The 19536-nt window shown below is 39.0% G+C and overlaps 1 protein-coding gene across 8 annotated transcripts in view; it reads left to right on the plus strand.

Annotated features, from left to right (window-relative positions):
* btbd16 (BTB (POZ) domain containing 16) overlaps nucleotides 1–19536 on the plus strand; it is an 89498-nt gene that overhangs the window by 31470 nt on the left and 38492 nt on the right. For all 8 annotated transcript variants that reach the window (XM_078412845.1, XM_078412851.1, XM_078412850.1 and 5 more), the window contains 5 exons: nucleotides 142–256; nucleotides 2151–2220; nucleotides 5815–5945; nucleotides 9469–9588; nucleotides 11586–11677. In XM_078412845.1, coding sequence (XP_078268971.1) covers nucleotides 142–256; nucleotides 2151–2220; nucleotides 5815–5945; nucleotides 9469–9588; nucleotides 11586–11677 — 528 coding nt within the window. The remainder of the gene's footprint in view (nucleotides 1–141; nucleotides 257–2150; nucleotides 2221–5814; nucleotides 5946–9468; nucleotides 9589–11585; nucleotides 11678–19536) is intronic.

Raw genomic sequence — 19536 nt, forward strand, 5'->3', positions numbered from 1 at the left:
GTTATTGTTCTTGGTAAGCCTTAAAAATAACCAAATTGAGTGCAATCCATTCATTGAAGAGGAATCACATTTGTTAAGCATAATATTCTGTACTTGCAGTGAATCTGTATTGCATGTACTAATAAATATTCTTTGGTTTAGGTTTTGCTATTGCACTAGGAAACCTATATAATGATAAACCAGAAGTGGAAGCAGAACATATTTTGGGAGTCTTTGCAGCTGCAGGAGTTCTGAAATTCAAAACTTTATTTAAAAAGTAAGTATTTTGGTTTTAAATATAGAACATTTTAATGGAAGCTTTATGCTATTCTTATGATATATTAATTTGATGTTTCTTAGTAGCTTGTTTATTGGTTTCAGTTGTTGGAGAGCTAACATAACAATGCTTGAGATATTAGTTGCTGATAGTTAGGCTAAGTAAACAGCTGCAGCCAAGCATACCACCTATCTGGTATGCATTAGCAGACTTGAAAATACTGGTCCAAAATTTTCTTTAATATTTAACCAAAGATACTAAAAAAATGTAAATAATTGAAAATATTAAATATAATGCAAATAGTTTAAAAAGTGACTTTCCTTCTTACCTTTCCTCCTCAAAGTGGAGTCATTCCCATTCAAAGGAATGATATCGTAGATCCTGCAATGGGTCTAACCTGGCACGGAATCTGAGAACAGAACCTCAGAAAATGCCTGCTCTTCTGTTTAACTTCCCATGGAGTTTGACAGCAGGGTGCAGCTGATAAAAGTAGCAGTGGAGTTTGGGTTGTAAGCCTAGGAGGTTTGCATTTGCACAGGGGGTCTTGGAATGTTCCAGCATGTGCCTGGAATGTTCCAGCAGGTGCTTCTGGCAAATCTTAACAATATGCCATTCACTATAAAACACAAGACACTCCTATTCTGCATGAATTGTGTCGTTTGCAAAATATGTCAAAAATTTTGGAATGTGGTATTGATTGTGTATAGAATGTGTATAGAATGTACATTATCCATGGTGCAATGTTCATGTAGATAATTTGGGTGTGAAATTAGCCCACTGCTTTCTGCCTCAGAAACATTGACATTCATCGAGAAACTTATTTTCACAAATTCTCCAATCACATATTTGCATCACATGTTTAGAGATGCCAAGGAAGTCGCATGATAACACCTAAAACAGAAATATATATTTTCCTTGTATCCTTTGGTTATATTTGCTAACTTAATTATTTACTTCTTGCAGTATCAGCAATGGGCCATTTGGTAGCACTCTTGCCTATGAATCAGATGATTTGTATTCGAGTTCTACCCTAGAATCCTAAATATGTATTCTTAAATTATCTTTATGTATATGATTTAGCATGAAGATTGCACAAAGCACGTATTGTACTAAACATTCGCACATGTTCCCTGTGAATGACATTTCAATATATTTATTTCATATAAATGTTAGTGGTTTACATAATTGGTAGCTTGTCTCCAAGGCTTCAAGCCATTTTCAGCACTTCAGATACAAAAATCTGGGCTAACATTCCAATCTAGTTTAAGTTTGTCGCTGTCAGAGATGCTGCCTTCAGCATGGAATGTCACTTTAAGGTCCCACCTGTCATCCTCGAGTACAAAATAAAAGCCTGATAGTATTGTTTGCAAAGGAGAGTGGGGGAGATTTCCCCAATGTCCTTGAGCACTGTTTATTCATCAATCAACATCACTGAAACAGATAATCTGGTCAGGTTCACATTGCTATTTAAGGGGACTTGCTGTGGTGAAATTAGTTTGCCTCATTTCCCACATTTAAAACATTGTCAACTCTTCAGAAGTACTTGGGTATTTGTGTACTTATAAGGCAATGCATAATACAATATCTTTCAATTAAAAAAGTTTTTTTTTAATGTATATGCATTTTGCTTATCCTGATTTTATCTGCACAACTATTCTTTAATATCCTCATTATTTTATTGTCACATTTTCATGTTAAGATTCTTGTATAAACTTGACATAAATAAATGACACCAGGGGTATATTTCTCTTAGATAGTGGTGTTTATGCAGCTATAATTGATAATGAAATAGATATTTGTAATATTTTCATCAAATGTTACAGAAGAAATTGCAACCATCAACCATATTCTGATTTTAATTCTAATAGGTGAAAATAATATGTTGTCATTGTAGGTGTGCAATTGTTATGCTAGAAAACATAAATACCGCCACAGTTTGTCACTTCCATCAAGCTGCTATGAAGGTAAATTACTATTAATTCCCAAAATAATATGCCGGTAATTATTTTAAGAACCTCATATTGTAAGAACCAACTATATATAATACATTAATTTCAGAGTCTGATAATTTGAAAGAACATTAGTTCATAGAAACCGTGTTACATTACCTTATGTAAAATTATGATCACCCGAAGTTGCAGAGATAGGTTATGTATCATCTTGCTTGCCAGGCCATCATCCAAAATTCACTGCAGCAGATTCAAGAATTATGCGTTTTGCGACTGCATAGCCTCTTAATATGGCAGTGAATGGAGCACCTATTTACAAATGTGGTTCTCAACAGCAGAAAAGAATGGCCTAATTTCTGCTTCAAATGTTCTAAAAGAGTGGTCATGCTGTGGATAGTTTAACTTTGTGTACATCCTTTGCACCATATTTTGAATAAGATATGATTTACATGTTTACTTATAAGAATCCATTTTCCATAAACAGATTTTGTTCTTGAGTTATAAGGCAGTAGTTTATCTGCACATTAGAAGTATTTATTTTAGCTCACATTTATCTGGGCAGTTTCCAATGATTATGGATTAATTTAGGATCATTGTGCCATTTAAAATGTTGAATTTTAGACATTGTGGCACAAAAAGCTATAAAACAATAAATTGCAGTGTACTAACACATCATTATGGTTGATGATCACTTGAAGTCGAGTATGATTGTCCTCCTGATGGTCCTTTCTCTATGTCTCTGCACGTGCGTGTCATATTTTAATGTGGAGAGACTGGTGAATGGATTGCCACCAAGTAGTTCTTGACAGAGAGAGACACACAGGTCCAATGGCATGGATTCCCTGCTGTAGCCTTCTTCCACCTTCTCAGCTGTCGTGGTACTCCACCTACTGATCAGCCACCATCCTCCACCTGTTTCAGTGTTGGTTCACGCTTGGGCCGCGCTTTGGGCCGCTCTTTGTCATGAACCTCCCCCTTGACCTGCATCGTGGGTGACCCAGCCAGGATCACAGCTCCAGACAGTTTAGCTCTCAGAATCGTAGGCACATGCGAGCTCTTCCATCACATAAAGGTGACGACCTCTGGAGAAGAATAACACAACCATTCAATAATGTTACTATGGTAATTTTAAAAGACACAGTTTTTAGCTTTCATTGACATCTGCATTGCCTAATAAAAAGTTGATTGTATATCATTTAGTTTAGAGTTTAAATCTTTTGTTACACAGCAACTTTATTTTTAAATGAAACTAAACCAACTGGACCCGTTGGGCCCAAACCTCTCCTGCATTGGTACAGCACCCTCTCCTCCCCCCCTCCCCTCCCCTCCATCCCCCCTCCCTCCCCCATTCCCCCCTCCTCCCTCCTCCCCTCCCCCTCCTTCCCCTCCCCCCTTCCCCTCCCCATCACCCTCAACCCCCCTTATCTCCCCCCCCTTCATCCCACCCTCCCACTCTCCCTCCTCCTCCCTCCCTGGGAGATAGATTTAAACTTTAAAATGTGAATAACTTTAAAAATATAACACCGATTTCCATGAGGCTTCTTCCATCAGCACCAAAGGGACGACGGTGAGTAAGGTGGGCCTAAAATTGTCGCACTGTCGTGTACCGTTTTGGCTCTAGTTCAGGAACAAACAAACGAGAGTTTTAGTATATAGATGGTCAGGCAACAAATTTCACTGCACCATCATATTTTCAGGGTATAAGTCAAATTTCTTTTACGACAGATGGAAATCATTCTACCCACTGTTTAACAACAAAATTATACTTTGTTCAGCCTTCACTATTTCGACCCCAATTTAATCAAATATTGTTGCTAAAAACAATAAAATCATAAAATACTAATATGTACTTAAAAATATTAAATTATTATTTGTGGGTTATCTTTAAGAGGTCTGTTGTACACTGGTGCAAGAATGAGGTGCAGCACCATGACTACTTTAGATTCCCATTGCAGGACTTTGCCAAACCATGAATGTTGCAGTAACTACATTGAAATCACAGTGAGTTTGCACTGTGGTATTTAGACTGAATCCTTTTGACATTTCATAGCAGCTTCTATGATTCAATGGAAATTTGCAACTTGATATGTCAGACTGTATGGATATTGTTCTTCTGAATTCACACTAGGGAATTGTGGGTGAACATCAAGAACATTGAGAGGGAGTGAAAATAGACAACCCGTCAGCCCAGCACTCATTGTTGACAGGATGTTTGAATTCATCATAAAAAATATGGTAATCAGGCATTTCAAATATCATAACATAAATAATCAGAATATTTTGAAAGGAAAATGATGTCTAATTAATCGATTCTAGATCCAGTAAGAAACAGCTGTACATTCCCATGTTAAAATAATATCCTTCGCGGAGGGAAGTGGGTGAGGGGTATTACCGGGTGCTTTCTGCCATTATCTTTTCTCGTGAAGCATGTTGCGGTTTTGGTGAGTGAAGTAGCCTCCATGTGTACCTGGAGTGCATTTTGTAGATGATACATTTTTTGCCAACATGTGGCCACTGGTGGAGGGAATGAATGATCTGGCTAGTGGATTGGTGTGCAATTCCAGTGGACAACTTGGTGCTGGTTGTTGATAAGTTTCTGAATATCATTGGAAATGCATTTATCCAGACAAGTGTGGAGCGTTTAATTGTACGCTAAACTGAGTTTTGTTAAGGGCTTTGGAATGCCTGGAGATAAGTCGCTCACCACACTATGAGGGGCCAGCTGCTTAGGACTAAAATGGAAAGAAATTATTTATACATGTTATAAATCTTTGGAATCTTTACTTAGAGAACTTGAATGCTCAGTTATTTAATGTATTGAAAACTATAATCCATAGATTTTTGCATACAAAGGTGATTGAAATAGAAAAGAATAACCTGAAATATTTAGAAGTGGAGATTGGCAGTGTGATGAGTTCCACATGGAACTTTAAGTGATGATAGGTTTGAGGATAAAGGTTCATAAATAATTGTTTATGAGTAAGCATGGTGGAGTGGCCAAGTAGCTTGAGGCAACACTTCCCCATTCAGTGTGTGTGACCTCAGCATTTGGCACTCTCTTCACAATCACTGCCTTCTTGTGGGCAGTAATGATATAGAACCATGTTTCTTCCAACCCAGTAAGAATCCTCTGGTTCCCATTATGTGTATCTCAGAAGAAAACAACATGGTTGCAAAAGAACATACTGGTAAATGCATTGTGTGTGCAATGCTATACATGGTTGCAGAGCAGTAAAATGTGTCCAAGATGTGACAAGTTGCATGAAGAACACAAAATATAAATTATTCAAAATAGTCCCTATGTCCTCTTAGTAAATCTGCATAGCACCATTGACAGAAATGTTTGTACTACGGGGAAGTGAGGTTCCAAATTGCACACAGTTCTCTAAATAATCAAATTGCTGCCTCTGATCTTTTTAATTCCTCTATTGTAGGGCACTGTGTATACAAAGAAGTACTCTCACTGTGAGTTTGAAGTAACAAAACAAAATCTGTTTAAATGGGAAAAGTTCATTTCAATTTCTTTATGGTTTTTTCAGATGATTGTGAATTGCTTCCAGGTTGAGTAGATTATTTGAATTATATGTTGATTTGTTATTTCTGATTTAGTATAACCAAGACAAGCTGAAACGAGCCTGTGAGAGATGGCTTGAATTAAATCTTGTTGTGCATCTACGATATGATGCCACTCTGCGAAATTTGCAAATGGAGGTCCTGCAAAACATTTTATTATCACCAAGGTTAGTTGTCTTTTTTCTTTAGGAAGGAACTGCAGATGCTGGTTTAAACCAAAGATAGACACAAAAAGCTGGAGTATCTAGGTTATTCTCTTGATCAACATCTCTAGAGAGAAGGAACGGGTGAACTTTCTGGTTGAGACCCTTCTTCAGACTGATGTTTCAGGTCGAGACCCTTCTTCATTCTGAAAAAGGATCTCGACCCGAAACGTCACCCATTTCTTCTTTGGAGATGCTGCCTGTCCCGCTGAATTACTCCAGCTTTTTGTGTCTTTTATGTTTTCTATGCAAATTAACAAGATAGATTTTATGTTCACTCTTGATTTTGCTGTTTTATATCTTTTCACATATAACATTCACCTTCCTGTGTTAATTCTCTTCTAAAACCACCCTATAAACGTAATGATCACTTTTTGAATCCTGCCTTGAATAACCTAGTTAGCTTTGTGAATCAAAAACTATTTCTTAAATCAAACTTCAAATACTATAAAACTGTAATCTTTCGTGATAACAAATTGTAAATCCAAGTTTACCATTATGCAAGTCTGTGTCCAGGTTGCTGGACAATAATCAAAACCACACATTGTTCTTTTTATCATCCGTTGACATATTGAATCTATCCTGTTTCGACATCTTTCATAATTTCAGATCACATGAAGCATTGGATGCATTCCCACATTAGCACTTTTGCTTGTCTGCCATCTCATTTTAATTATATTCCTATACAAAGACCTTTCCAACTAAATTCCAATTTTTCGAGAACAATTGTGACCATGATCACACAGTAATCATTGAAATGGCATCCAATTGGTTTTCCCAAGTTCATATATTAATATGTTCACAGTCATTAATAGCCTGGACTTTCAGTTGATTTAGTTTAGTTTAGTTTAGTTTAGTTTAGTTTAGTTTAGTTTAGAGATACAACACGGAACCAGGCACTTTGGCCCACCAAGTCCGCACCAACTAGTGATCCCTACACATGAAAAATAAAAAAATAAAAATAAATATATTATTATTATGAACACAAGCCTAAACACACTAGGAACAATTTACACTTATACCAAGTATGCAAACCCAAGCCAATTAACCTACAAACCTGTTGTTTTTGAAATGTGGGAGGAAACCAGAGATTGTGGAGAAAACCCACGCGGTCAAGGGAGAACGTACAACCTCCATGCAGACAGCACCCGTAGTCAGGATCGAACCCGGGTCTCTGGCGATGCATGCGCTGTATGGCCATCTAGGTCTGTTTATAAAACTATTCATTCTAATTAGTGCCCAATGATTCTTGCTGTCTTATGTATGTGTTGTGCAAGCACCAAAGAATCAAGTTCAAGTGCTAGGGGCTGCCTGTGAGTAACATTTTTTTTAAAGCTCCTACTGGCTTTAGGAGTTGCGGAATTGCATCTCAACATGAGATGTTATAAGTAAAAGTATGGATCATGGGAGGAATAAATATGTATGCATGAATTATACATTTCAGTATGTAAAGCCTAAATCTTTGTAACTAGGTAAATAAGCATTGACATCATTTTCATCATACTTTGATTCTTAACATTTCTAATTTCTAAATTCTGTCGCAACATCGTTCACTGGTAAATGCATACTGAAGGAAAACATATTGAATCATCTAAAGCATCAGTTATGATGAAAAGTCAACCAGAAACATTAACTCCTTTTCTCCGTCCACAGATGCTACTTGATCAGTTGAATATTTACAATTTTTATATTTTATTTTAAAAGTTGAAGTATGTTCCAAAATAACATTGATGTTTGTAATAATTTAAGGATGAAAAACATGCTTAACAGTGGCTCAATCTGGAAGAAATTAAGAATATGTTGCATTCGTTGAAAATCAATATGTTAAAATATAAAGCAAATGTGGTTTTAATAGAAAAGTTATTCCCATATGAGTGGTTAGGAACAGAATGCAATTTCAAATAGATGTTTGTTTCTTAAAGAGGACCTGGATTCATCTGAGTTGCTACATAATCATGTACATTATAAATTACTTTCAATCATCTTTTATTTCCTGATTTTAAGCAACAATTCAGAGGTACCCCGGAGACCAAATGTTTATGCAGCACATCCTGTAAAACCTGACCTTTAATTTCCAAAGGACTAAAATGCCCTTTGCGTATCTGGCAAAACAAAACTAATCTAGAATATAGGCATGCAGTTACTAAATATGTTGTTGGACTTGGGCATGTGGTTACTATACAGTCTCAACCACCCTTCTACGCTCTTTCATTTGTCAAGGAGAAGATATGGAACAAGGTGGAAGTCTTTTCCTTGTCTTTTATATGGAGAAACTGCAGATAATTGTGAGCAGATATAGACATGTGCCCCTCCTTCAATGGACATGAGAAAGTTTAATTCCAGTGAACATAAAATTTGATTCCAGTAATTAAATTGAAAAGACATATAACACCAACGAGGGTTCCGTTCCTTGGTTACTGTCTCAAACGTAATATAATAAGCAGGAGAAACTATTCATGTTGGTTGATGAGTCAAGTAGTATGGAAGTTGAAGACTAGTCTGTTAGGGGTTAAATTAACAAACACTTCAACATACAACCAGTTGATTGAAGTTTGGAAACCTTTTAATGATTGATCATTTGTGGGTGGCACTGAATCATCAGGTGATGGTGCTGTATCAAAGATCCAACAATCTAGTTTTGATCATAACCTCTGGCCCTGTCTTTGTGGAGTTTGCATACTGATGCTGTGACTGTGTGGGTTTTCCTGCAGGTTTTCCAGTTTCTCTGAAGTCTCAAAGATTTGTTGGTATGTTAATTGGCAACTATAAAATTGCTCTGGTGCAGATAGATGGTAAGAGATTTAAGTTGGGGGAAGGGGGTAATGGGTGCTGTTAGATTTGTGAGAGAGAATAGGTTGCAGGGAAATAAGTTGAAAAACTTGATTGCTCTTAGGATTGACATAGATGTTGAGCTTTTATTTGATAAGGAATTATGACATTTATTAATTAACGTTGGAAATATTTGTTAACCATGTATATTTTAATCGATACGGGGCAAATCTGGATTTATGGAGTTAGGCCACAGATCAGCATGATTTCGTTGAGTGACAGAATAGCAACAAAAGCTGTTGGAAGGCCTATTCTGATCATTTTTTCCTTGTTTAAAACAATTGAGTACATTTGGTTGGGGTATCAAAAATAAAAAAAATAGGTTTAAGGTAAGTTTTACGGGGTATTTGAGGAGTAAGCTTTTTATACAGAGAGTCGTCAATGTTGAGAATGTACTGCCAAAGGAGTGGTAAAATCAAATATAAATCACTGTTTACGAGATATTTAGATAGTCACTCGAATAGGCAAGACTTAGAAGGACAGTGGATTAGTATTGATCGGCAAAAAAGACAATGTGGACATGGAGGGCTGAAGGTTTCTGAGGTCCAAATGATTTTATTCTGTGACTTCCTGGCAAATCACCTCATTACATTTCCCTTTTAGTTACCATGATATCTTATGTTGAAATATACATTATGGTGTTCTGTTTTTTTTACAGATTGTTTACATTTACTGAATACCACGTACTACAGACCATCCTCACCTGGATTTTTCTTCAGGTGAATACTGAGATACGGTTAATGCCACCGTACAGTACAATCGTAGCCTATTTTATCAGGTGATTATCTTGCCATTCTTCTTTGTAATAAATAAATGTTAGCAGTTTTAATTGACATCTGAATATGTATGTTAAATATATTGATCTTTCTGTCCTCGGCCATCTCCTTTGCCAGAGTGAGGCCACGTCCAAACTGGGGGAACAGCACCTCATATTCCGCTTAGGTAGCTTACAATGGTATGAACATTGAATTCTTCAATTTTAGGTAACTACAAAGTCCCCACCCACCCCCACCCACATCTATTCACACCTATTTCTCACTTCCACCTACATGTCTTGCTCTAGCTTCCCAATTCACATCTCTAAAATCCTTTCATCTCACACCTTCTGTCTTCTAATTTCTGGCCTTTGTCCAATCATCTGCCTATCAACCAACCCCTTCCCCCTAACCTATATCCATTTATTACCTGCCAGTCTTTGTCCTGCCCTTCCAGCTTTTTCCCCTCTCCCCCACCATCAGTCTGAAGAAGTTTGCCGTCCCAGAATGTCACCTATCCATATTTTCTAGAGATGCTACCTGACCTGAGTTACTCCAGCACTTTGTATTTTTTCAGTTAAACATCATCTACAGTTCCTTGTTTCTACATTTGTGTTCCATTTTCTAATTTCTGCAAAATATAGTTCAGCATATCACACCTCCCTCCTCTCGATCTAAAATCACAGCAAGAAATCTATCCTTTATCAATGAGATTGTATTTAAGCAATCAGCTGATTGTCATTTGTTACATATGTTAATACCACCTCAGGTTCTCAGCAATTTACCAGTAATTCAGATAATTCATTAAATTCTATTTCCTTTTTCCCCAAGGTTCGTAATATGTCAAATTATATTCCTATTCCAAAATGTAAATAGTTTTGGGGCACAATTGTCCAACATATGTTTCCAATTTGATCATGTCCAATATGTTTCCAATTTGATCTTGCCTGTTGATTCTTTTGTTTCAACCGATTGCTTATGTCCACCTGGAGATTTAATTGTTCACTTGTGAAGTGAAATTTGGTCTGTGGCTATTCTAAGCTATTCTAAGGGTATCAGGAAGAGTAATTAAAAGAGCATACATTTGAAGCACTAATATTGCTCCACTCTATGATAAAAGAGTGAAACAGGAAGTCCACCCTTTGTTCCTTCTTGGCCCAAGCCTACTGTGGACCACCTTTTAATCTCAAGGCACAATAGTCATTCCTGATTAACTGAAAAAAAATACATTTATGCCAAGTGCTGGGACTGCACTTGTTCTAGAAGAAGGGCATACGTACCTAACTTATGGAGAAATCAGTTTACAGACAGTTCCCAGAAACTGAACCTATATGTAACCCAGGACTACCTGTACTTCATAAAAATAAGAATGGAATGTATTTGCAAATAGCATTCCTTACATTTTCACATCTACATTGACAATGTTGATATTTAAAAAAAATCTTTCCATCAAGATTGTTATGGCAGATCTAATGTGGGGTGTTAAAATCATGGCATTTTAGTATACAAAAGGACTCAATTCAGTGTATAACATGTCCATATCATCTGGGAAAAAAGTGCTCTTTAGTTTTGTCCCACTTCCTGGATTTTGGCCCATAGTCTTCTTGGTTCTTACACATCAAGGTCTTTGGGTCCTTTTTCCAATTATCTGCTTCCTATCTCTTCACTAATTTTATGTACTTTTGATATAAAAAGTCCAGAGTTAGCTTTGATTTTAAATTATTCTGTCTATTTTCATCAGTCCATGTTTTGGAAAGAGACAATTCTCAGAGCAATGTGTGTTTTCTACGTGTCATGTGCGATTGTTTTTACCTAGCAAAAACACCAGAAGATAATGTTAATGAATTTTCAAAAACTTCTTCCCAAAAGAAACATTTGGAAATTTACTTCATATTCTCTTTCCATTCAGTACGAATTAGAATTACTTCCTTTTGCTCTATTCTTCCAGTTGAGGAAATAACATCTACACTGAATAGAAAATCTAACCACATTAATTGAACTGACTTTTTTTCTCCCGCAGTTTGCAAAGCATGGTCGTCTATCTGGAAAAGGAGATTCGTCAAAAGTATTTTGGATTGTTTCACACCGTCCATCTACATGGAATAACTGAAAGTAAGCAAGCTTTCTAATTAGCCCATTTCTTGAACATTGAACAGAACTGTAATGTTTAATGTTGTGGAATGTCACCTTTCATTTTAAACCAAAATTGGGCTTTGGATATACAGTTAGCACTGCAGGAATATTTCAATGGTACTTTTATTTAATCATGCTGATTTTATTATTTAACATAATTCCTCCCTATTCTGGTCAACTATTTTATCTAATTCTTTCCTATTACAATGGTTTTAATTGTTTCATTGAACTTTAAGAAAATATGCAAAATATTGTATGTCTCTTCTCAAATATACTTTGCGGCAGATGCAATCTTTGGCTACAGATGGATTTGAAAGCTTGAAAGGGGGATCTATCTTGAATTTGTCTATCTTGAATTTAAAGATAAGTTTGATTCCAATATTGTACATAACAGCAATAAACATAATGCAGCAACATTCTGTTCTGAATTCCCGATGGGTCGGCATCTGGCTCATTCATTGCTCCAGAGTGTGTATCCGTGGCAAAGAGTGCGGGATATGTGTACAGTCGGAGCCATGATTTATTTTGGGAATACAAGAATACAATGGGAACATATGACAAGGTCTGGAATGCCTGTAGGACCTCTGCTTGTTTATGTCACATCACAATCTTTGTAGAATTTAAAGGCAGTTAAACATGAGTGCTTTTCATTTCATGGAGTATGATTGGCAACTTAATTTACTTGATTGCATCACATTTTTGGATGCACAAGATCTCTGGAACTTGCGTCCAATCGCAGCTGACATTGAAGAAGATGAAATTCCCATTGTAAGACTGCTAGATTTTGTTTGCCAGCTTTCATTGAATTCTGCAGTAAACGTCATTTTATTTATAACAGCATATTCTGGACTAATTATATAGAAATTGGGGGCCAAAGCCTCAAAATAATCACATATCTCACTCGGGTATCTCCTAGCAGTTGTTCACTTATGTTCAGTCATGACCAAAATCAGAGACTTCCTACTTTTCATTTATCTTAACTTTTCTTGCTTACTATTCCTCGTCCATTTCGAATATCCACTTTTATTCAAGTGTCTATCCTGAGTTCTTATTCTTTAATTGACCTTCCAAGTTTCATGCTCATTTCTTTTGTTTTTTACTTTCTTTCTGTTTTTTTAAATTTCTGCACCCTGTGGAGATTGAGACTGAAAAGATAATCTGAGATGGCTTATTTTCCAACGTCTGCCCCTGTAATGCCCTGTTACTGGCTACAAATAACTTGCAATTTTAATAGATATAGTAAGATTTTATTGAACATTAAAGATATGAATCAAAACCATGACACTTTAAGCAGATGTATGATAGTTCAAGGAGGTAGAGATAAATGAGTACTTACATTTGACCTAAGCTGGCTAAAGTCAAGCTGGCAAGATTTTTAAGTGGAACAGAGTAACAGGCTGCAGGTGCATGTACTAATGACAAATGCATGCTCTATGCAGCAATTATATTATTCAAACCCATACTAGCTAGGCATTACTCGGAAATGTGTCTTTCGAGAATATATATATATATATATATATATATTAGACATTTAAATTAGACATTTAAATTAGACATTAGACATTTAAATAGGTATAATAGGTTATCTTCTCATAGGTTGATAATCCATAACTTGATAGTCCAATGGTTTTCATTAAATAATGTTAATTACCAAAATGTGATCTATTATGGTAATAATTTCTATTCATGGAAGATGGGGCCCTTTTCCATTTTTAAAATTAAGATGGGCTGAATTGGACGCTGATGAAGGTAGTTTTGCTCCATAGAATAACACAAACTATTTCAAACCCACTAACATCTATGTCCGACACACATTTATCAGGTTGGGAGAGATAGGGTGTCAAACTCTATCTATTAATTACTCAATTAGAATAATTTTAACGGATTGATTTGCTTAAGTGTGTCTGCAAGAATCCCAAGCAGCCTGAAACTCAAGGGATGAAACTAAACAAATGCTCAACATTGTTTAGAATCTTGTTGATGTGACAGATTGATCAGTTAACCTTGGGTGAAAATCATGATGAACTTTAGAAGATACCTCGTACCACAAAACCTTCAGCAAGCTTTTCCATATGAACCTCCAATAGCACAAAATGGGGAGAAATGCAGTTTGCAGAATACCCACAATACAGAAGGTTAATAGATAGAAGAAAAACTTCTCTGAAATATCTCCAAACCTGCATGTCAAGAGGTTAATGTTTGTGCTACTGTATGTATTTGGTGGTGGCTATCTTAGTTGCCACATCCATAACTTATTTGCATGGAAACATTCCAGGGCTCTGCCAGAGGCACTTGCGGTCAGTGAAAAGTGCTCAGGTAGGTGACTAATGAACTATTTATTTTGCTCGTGCTGAGACTAGTTAGAACAGGTATGCTAGGGTTTATAGTTTTGCTTTACTTCCCACAGAAGTAAGTGTTATTGAGTGCACATATACCAATCGAAATCTCCCCAGATCATCCAGCAGGTGTTTAATGGTCCCAAGAGCCTCCACTCCATCAATGTGCAGCTGGTGTGCAATCATTAAAGCATCGTGATGCACATGTAGAAACATAGAACATAGAAACATAGAAAATAGGTGCAGGAGTAGGCCATTCGGCCCTTCGAGCCTGCACCGCCATTCAATATGATCAATGCTGATCATCCAGCTCAGTAGCCTGTACCTGCCTTCTCTCCATACCCCCTGATCCCTTTAGCAAAAAGGGCCACATCTAACTCCCTCTTAAATATAGCCAATGAACTGGCCTCAACTACCTTCTGTGGCCGAGAATTCCACAGACTCACCACTCTCTGTGTGAAGAAATGTTTTCTCATCTCGGTCCTAAAAGACTTCCCCCTTATCCTTAAGCTGTGATCCCTGGTTCTGGACTCCCCCAACATCGGGAACAATCTTCCCGCATCTAGCCTCTCCAACCCCTTAAGAATTTTATATGTTTCTATAAGATCCCCCCTCAGTCTTCTAAATTCCAGCGAGTACAAGCCCAGTCTATCCAGTCTTTCCTCATATGAAAGTCCCGCCATCCCAGGGATCAATCTGGTGAACCTTCTCTGTACTCCCTCTAAAGCAAGAACCTCTTTCCTCAGGTTAGGAGACCAAAACTGCACACAATACTCCAGGTGCGGTCTCACCAAGGCCCTGTACAACTGCAGCAGAACCTCCCTGCTCCTAAACTCAAATCCTCTTGCTATGAATGCCAACCTACCATTCGCTTTCTTCACTGCCTGCTGCACCTGCATGCTTGCTTTCAATGACTGGTGCACCATGACACCCAGGTCACGTTGCATCTCCCCTTCTCCCAATCGGTCACCATTCAGGTAATACTCTGCTTTCCTGTTCTTGCCGCCAAAGTGGATAACCTCACATTTATCCACATTATATTGCATCTGCCATGCATTTGCCCACTCGCCTAATCTATCCAAGTCACTCTGCAGCCTCCTAGCATCCTCCTCGCAGCTAACACTGCCACCCAGCTTCGTGTCATCCGCAAACTTAGAGATGTTGCATTCAATTCCCTCGTCCAAATCATTAATATACACTGTAAATAACTGGAGTCCCAGCACTGAGCCTTGCGGTACCCCACTAGTCACTGCCTGCCATTCCGAAAAGGACCCGTTTATTCCTACTCTTTGCTTCCTGTCCGCCAACCAATTTTCTATCCACCTCAACACTGAACCCTCAATACCGTGTGCTTTAAGTTTGTACACCAATCTCCTATGTGGGACCTTGTCGAAGGCCTTCTGAAAGTCCAGATATAACACATCGACTGGTTCTCCCTTATCCACTCTACTAGTTACATCCTCGAAAAATTCTATAAGATTCGTCAGACATGATTTGCCTTTGGTAAATCCATGCTGACTTTGTCCGATGATTTCACCACTTTCCAAATGTGATGCTATCACATCTTTAATAACTGACTCTAGCATTTTCCCCACTACCGATGTTAGGCTAACTGGTCTATAATTCCCCGTTTTCTCTCTCCCTCCCTTTTTAAAAAGTGGGGTTACATTAGCTACCCTCCAGTCCTCAGGAACTACTCCACAATCTAAAGAGTTTTGAAAAATTATCACTAATGCATCCACTATTTCTGAGGCTACTTCCGTAAGCACTCTGGGATGCAGCCTATCTGGCCCTGGAGATTTATCTGCCTTTAATCCATTTAATTTACCTAACACCACTTCCCGACTAACCTGGATTTCCCTCAGTTCATCCATCTCATTAGACCCGCTATTTCCGGCAGACGGTTTATGTCTTCCTTAGTGAAGACAGAACCAAAGTATTTGTTCAATTGGTCTGCCATCTCCTTGTTCCCTATGATCAATTCACCTGTTTCTGACTGCAAGGGACCTACATTTGTCTTAACTAATCTTTTTCTCTTGACATATCTATAAAAGCTTTTGCAGTCAGTTTTTATGTTCCTTGCCAGTTTTCCCTCATAATCTATTTTCCCTTTCCTAATTAAGCCCTTTGTCCTCCTCTGCTGGACTCTGAATTTCTCCCAGTTCTCTGGTATGCTACTTTTTCTGGCTAATCTGTATGCTTCATCTTTTGTTTTAATACTATCCTTGATTTCCCTTGTTAGCCACGGATGCACTACCTTTCCTGGGTTGTTCTTTTGCCAAACTGGGATGAACACTTGATGTAGTTCATCCATGCGACCTTTAAATGCCTTCCATTGCATGTCCACCGTCAACCCTTTCAGCATCAATCGCCAGTCTATCTTGGACAATTCACGCCTAATACCCTCAAAGTTACCTTTCTTTAAGTTCAGAACACTTGTTTCTGTATTGACTTTGTCACTCTCTATCCTAATGAAGAACTCCACCATATTATGATCACTCTTGCCCAAGGGGCCTCGCACAACAAGACTGCTAACCCTTCCTCATTACTCAATACCCAGTCTAGAATGGCCTGTTCTCTCGTTGGTTCCTCGACATGTTGGTTTAGAAAACCATCTCTCAAACATTCCAAGAAATGGATCATGTCAGATGATTCCGAGGCAGGCACTCTGATGCCTTCATCATATCATAGCCCACCCTGCAAGGCCTCTTCCTACATATATAGCTAGCGACTGAAGAGCACAACCCTAGTGATGAGGACTGCACAGAGCCAGTCTGGGGAGGCAGAGGAATAACTTGGACTGCCTGGAGTCAGTAGACTGGGTGATGTGCAAGGACTCAGCAATGGACCTGAATGTATACACCACTGTTGTTATTGACTTCATAAGGAATTGTGCGGAGGTGTGTGTTCCCATGAAAACCAACTGAGTGTTCGCCAACCAGAAGCCTTGGATGAACTCGGAGATCTGTATTCACTGAGGACCAGATCTGGGACATTCATCTGGCTATGTAGTCATACAGGAAGTCCAGATATAACCTTGATAAGGCCAACAAAAAGGCTAAAAGGGACTTTTGCTCCAAATTGGAAGATGAGGCAAATGTTTGTCCCCTGTGGCAGGGTTTGCATGCCATCACTTCCTTCAAGGCGAAACCAGGGGGCAGCTCAAGCGACAGAGAACCATCATTCCCAGATGAGCTCAATCCATTCTCTAAACGCTTTGATAGAGAAACACTGATGTGCCTTCCCAGCCCGCCATAGCCCCCAATGGTATTACCATCTCAGTCACAGAGGCCAACATCAGATCCTTCAGGTGGATGAACCCTCAGAAAGCATTTGGACCTGATGGTATACGTAGTCGCGTTCCTAAAACCTGTGCAGACCAACCGGAGTATCCCATTAGGCCACGTGCGGCGGGAGTATCCTGGCAAGCCGTAGCCAGACCCACCAGCAGTCCCGGACTATCCGTCGCAGACAGACCGTCCAGCTCGCCTTCCGGAGACCGGCGACTCGGCCGATGTGGATGGAGGACCCACCTGGTGGGTCCGACACGCTCGCCGCGGACGTAGGACCCGTGCCACAGACAGGAGCCTGCCCAGAAGGCCCAGTTCGCCCGCCATGGACCGAAGAAATGCACCGTGGACCGGGAACGGGACCGGGAAAATGCCACAGGCCAGGAAAATGCGCCGAAAGCACAGAGTGGAAGGAGTCGGAGGGAGTGCCGGAATGCAGACCGGCTGCGGTAGTCAGTGCACTGCCTTGATGGTGGATTGGGCTACTGGAGGCCCTGCAACAGCCTGGGGCTCTGCTGGACCGGGCGCCGCTCCAAGAAACCGAGCATGTGGACCGCAAGCGGCTTACAATGGTGGAGCAGAGGCAGAGGACACCACGGCTACACTTAGCAAAGGCCAACCACACAACGCCGTCAGGGCAACGGGCCTTCATGGTCAGGTTATGAACCCTGCACTTACAACAACTGGGACTCGAAAATGGCACCAAACTGGCGACTTTATATACTGTCTCAGTGTGCTACTGCTATACACTTGTAATGTATCTGAGATGCTTATCGAAGATGTATCTAAGTGCTTACGTATAGTGATACTTGTACTGAACTGTATACAAAAGTGAATGTCACTGTACCTTGGTACATGTGACAAACAAAGTGCCATACCATACCAAGAGGGTTGTGTTTTTGAAAACATCTTTAAACTCTCATTATTGAGGTCTCAGGTACCCACCTGCTTTAAAAGGACATCAATAATACCAATGCCCAGGAAGAGTATGGTGACGTGCCTCAATGACTACCGACTGGTGGCACTATGGTCTGTGATGATGACATGCTTTGAGAGGTTGGTTATTGTGCATATCAACTCAACAAGAACCTAGACCCACTACAATTTGCCTACTGCCACAACAGATCAACAGAGTATGTGATCTTGCTGGCTCTCTACTCTGCACTGGACCACTTGGACAATAAAACCACACACGTCAGGCTATTGTTCATAGACTACAGCTCGGCTATCAACACCATCATCCCCTCCAAATTGGTGACCAACCCCACAGAACTGGGTCTCTGCACATCCCTCTTCAATTGGATTCTCTACTTCTTCATTAACAGACCACAGTCAGTAGGAATTGACAGCAACAGATCCTTCTCAATAACCATCAGCATAGGAGCGCCTCAAGGTTGGGTGCTCAGCCCCCTGCTCTCCACCCTCTATACTCACGGCTGTGTAGCCGGACGGACTCAGTTCCAACTTCATCTTCAAATTCGCTGACGACACCACCATTGTTGGACGGATTACAGATGGCGACGAGTCCAAATATAGGAAGGCGATCGATCGACTGACCGAATGCTGCCCGAACATATTCAGACATCTTCCTCTAATAATATTAGTATAAAACTAGCAGGAAAGAAATCCAGAAGGACATTGACTCCACCTTGTAAAATTCATGGGCGTCACTTATCAGATTCTCATGATGTTGAAAGGGAGATATTTGGTAAGTGAAGGATTTTGGTGAATTTATTAATCTGAGACTCATTTGCACATTGCAACATTAATACTATGTGCTGAATTATTAAAATGCCTCACTTATAATAACATTTTCATATTTGTTACAATCTAAATGCCAAATTGCAGTACCTTTTTATTAATTGATAAAAAGCACTGAGGAATTTTGAGTTCTGTTCTTTGTAAAATGCAGACATAAATCCTTATTAATTGAAATATCGTGAACCATAAATGTCATGTTGAAACTGCCGTGGAAGAGGAAAACAGATTAGCTTGTGACTCATCAACCAAAAGAAGGAGACATTTCTTTCTTTGAACAGTGCACCACTTTTTATTGCAGAGAATGATACTTTGGTTTACTCAGGGTTTTAGTCTTGTTCTCACTAAACCATCTTTTTGTAAAGACCTTAACATTGCTTATGGTTCTAATATATATTCTCAAGGTTCTGTTCATGTTCCTGCTCTGAAAATGGAGTATGTATAAAACCTTATT

The sequence above is a fragment of the Rhinoraja longicauda genome, chromosome 16 (genome assembly GCF_053455715.1).
Source record: "Rhinoraja longicauda isolate Sanriku21f chromosome 16, sRhiLon1.1, whole genome shotgun sequence".
In the NCBI taxonomy this organism is placed as follows: domain Eukaryota; kingdom Metazoa; phylum Chordata; class Chondrichthyes; order Rajiformes; family Arhynchobatidae; genus Rhinoraja; species Rhinoraja longicauda.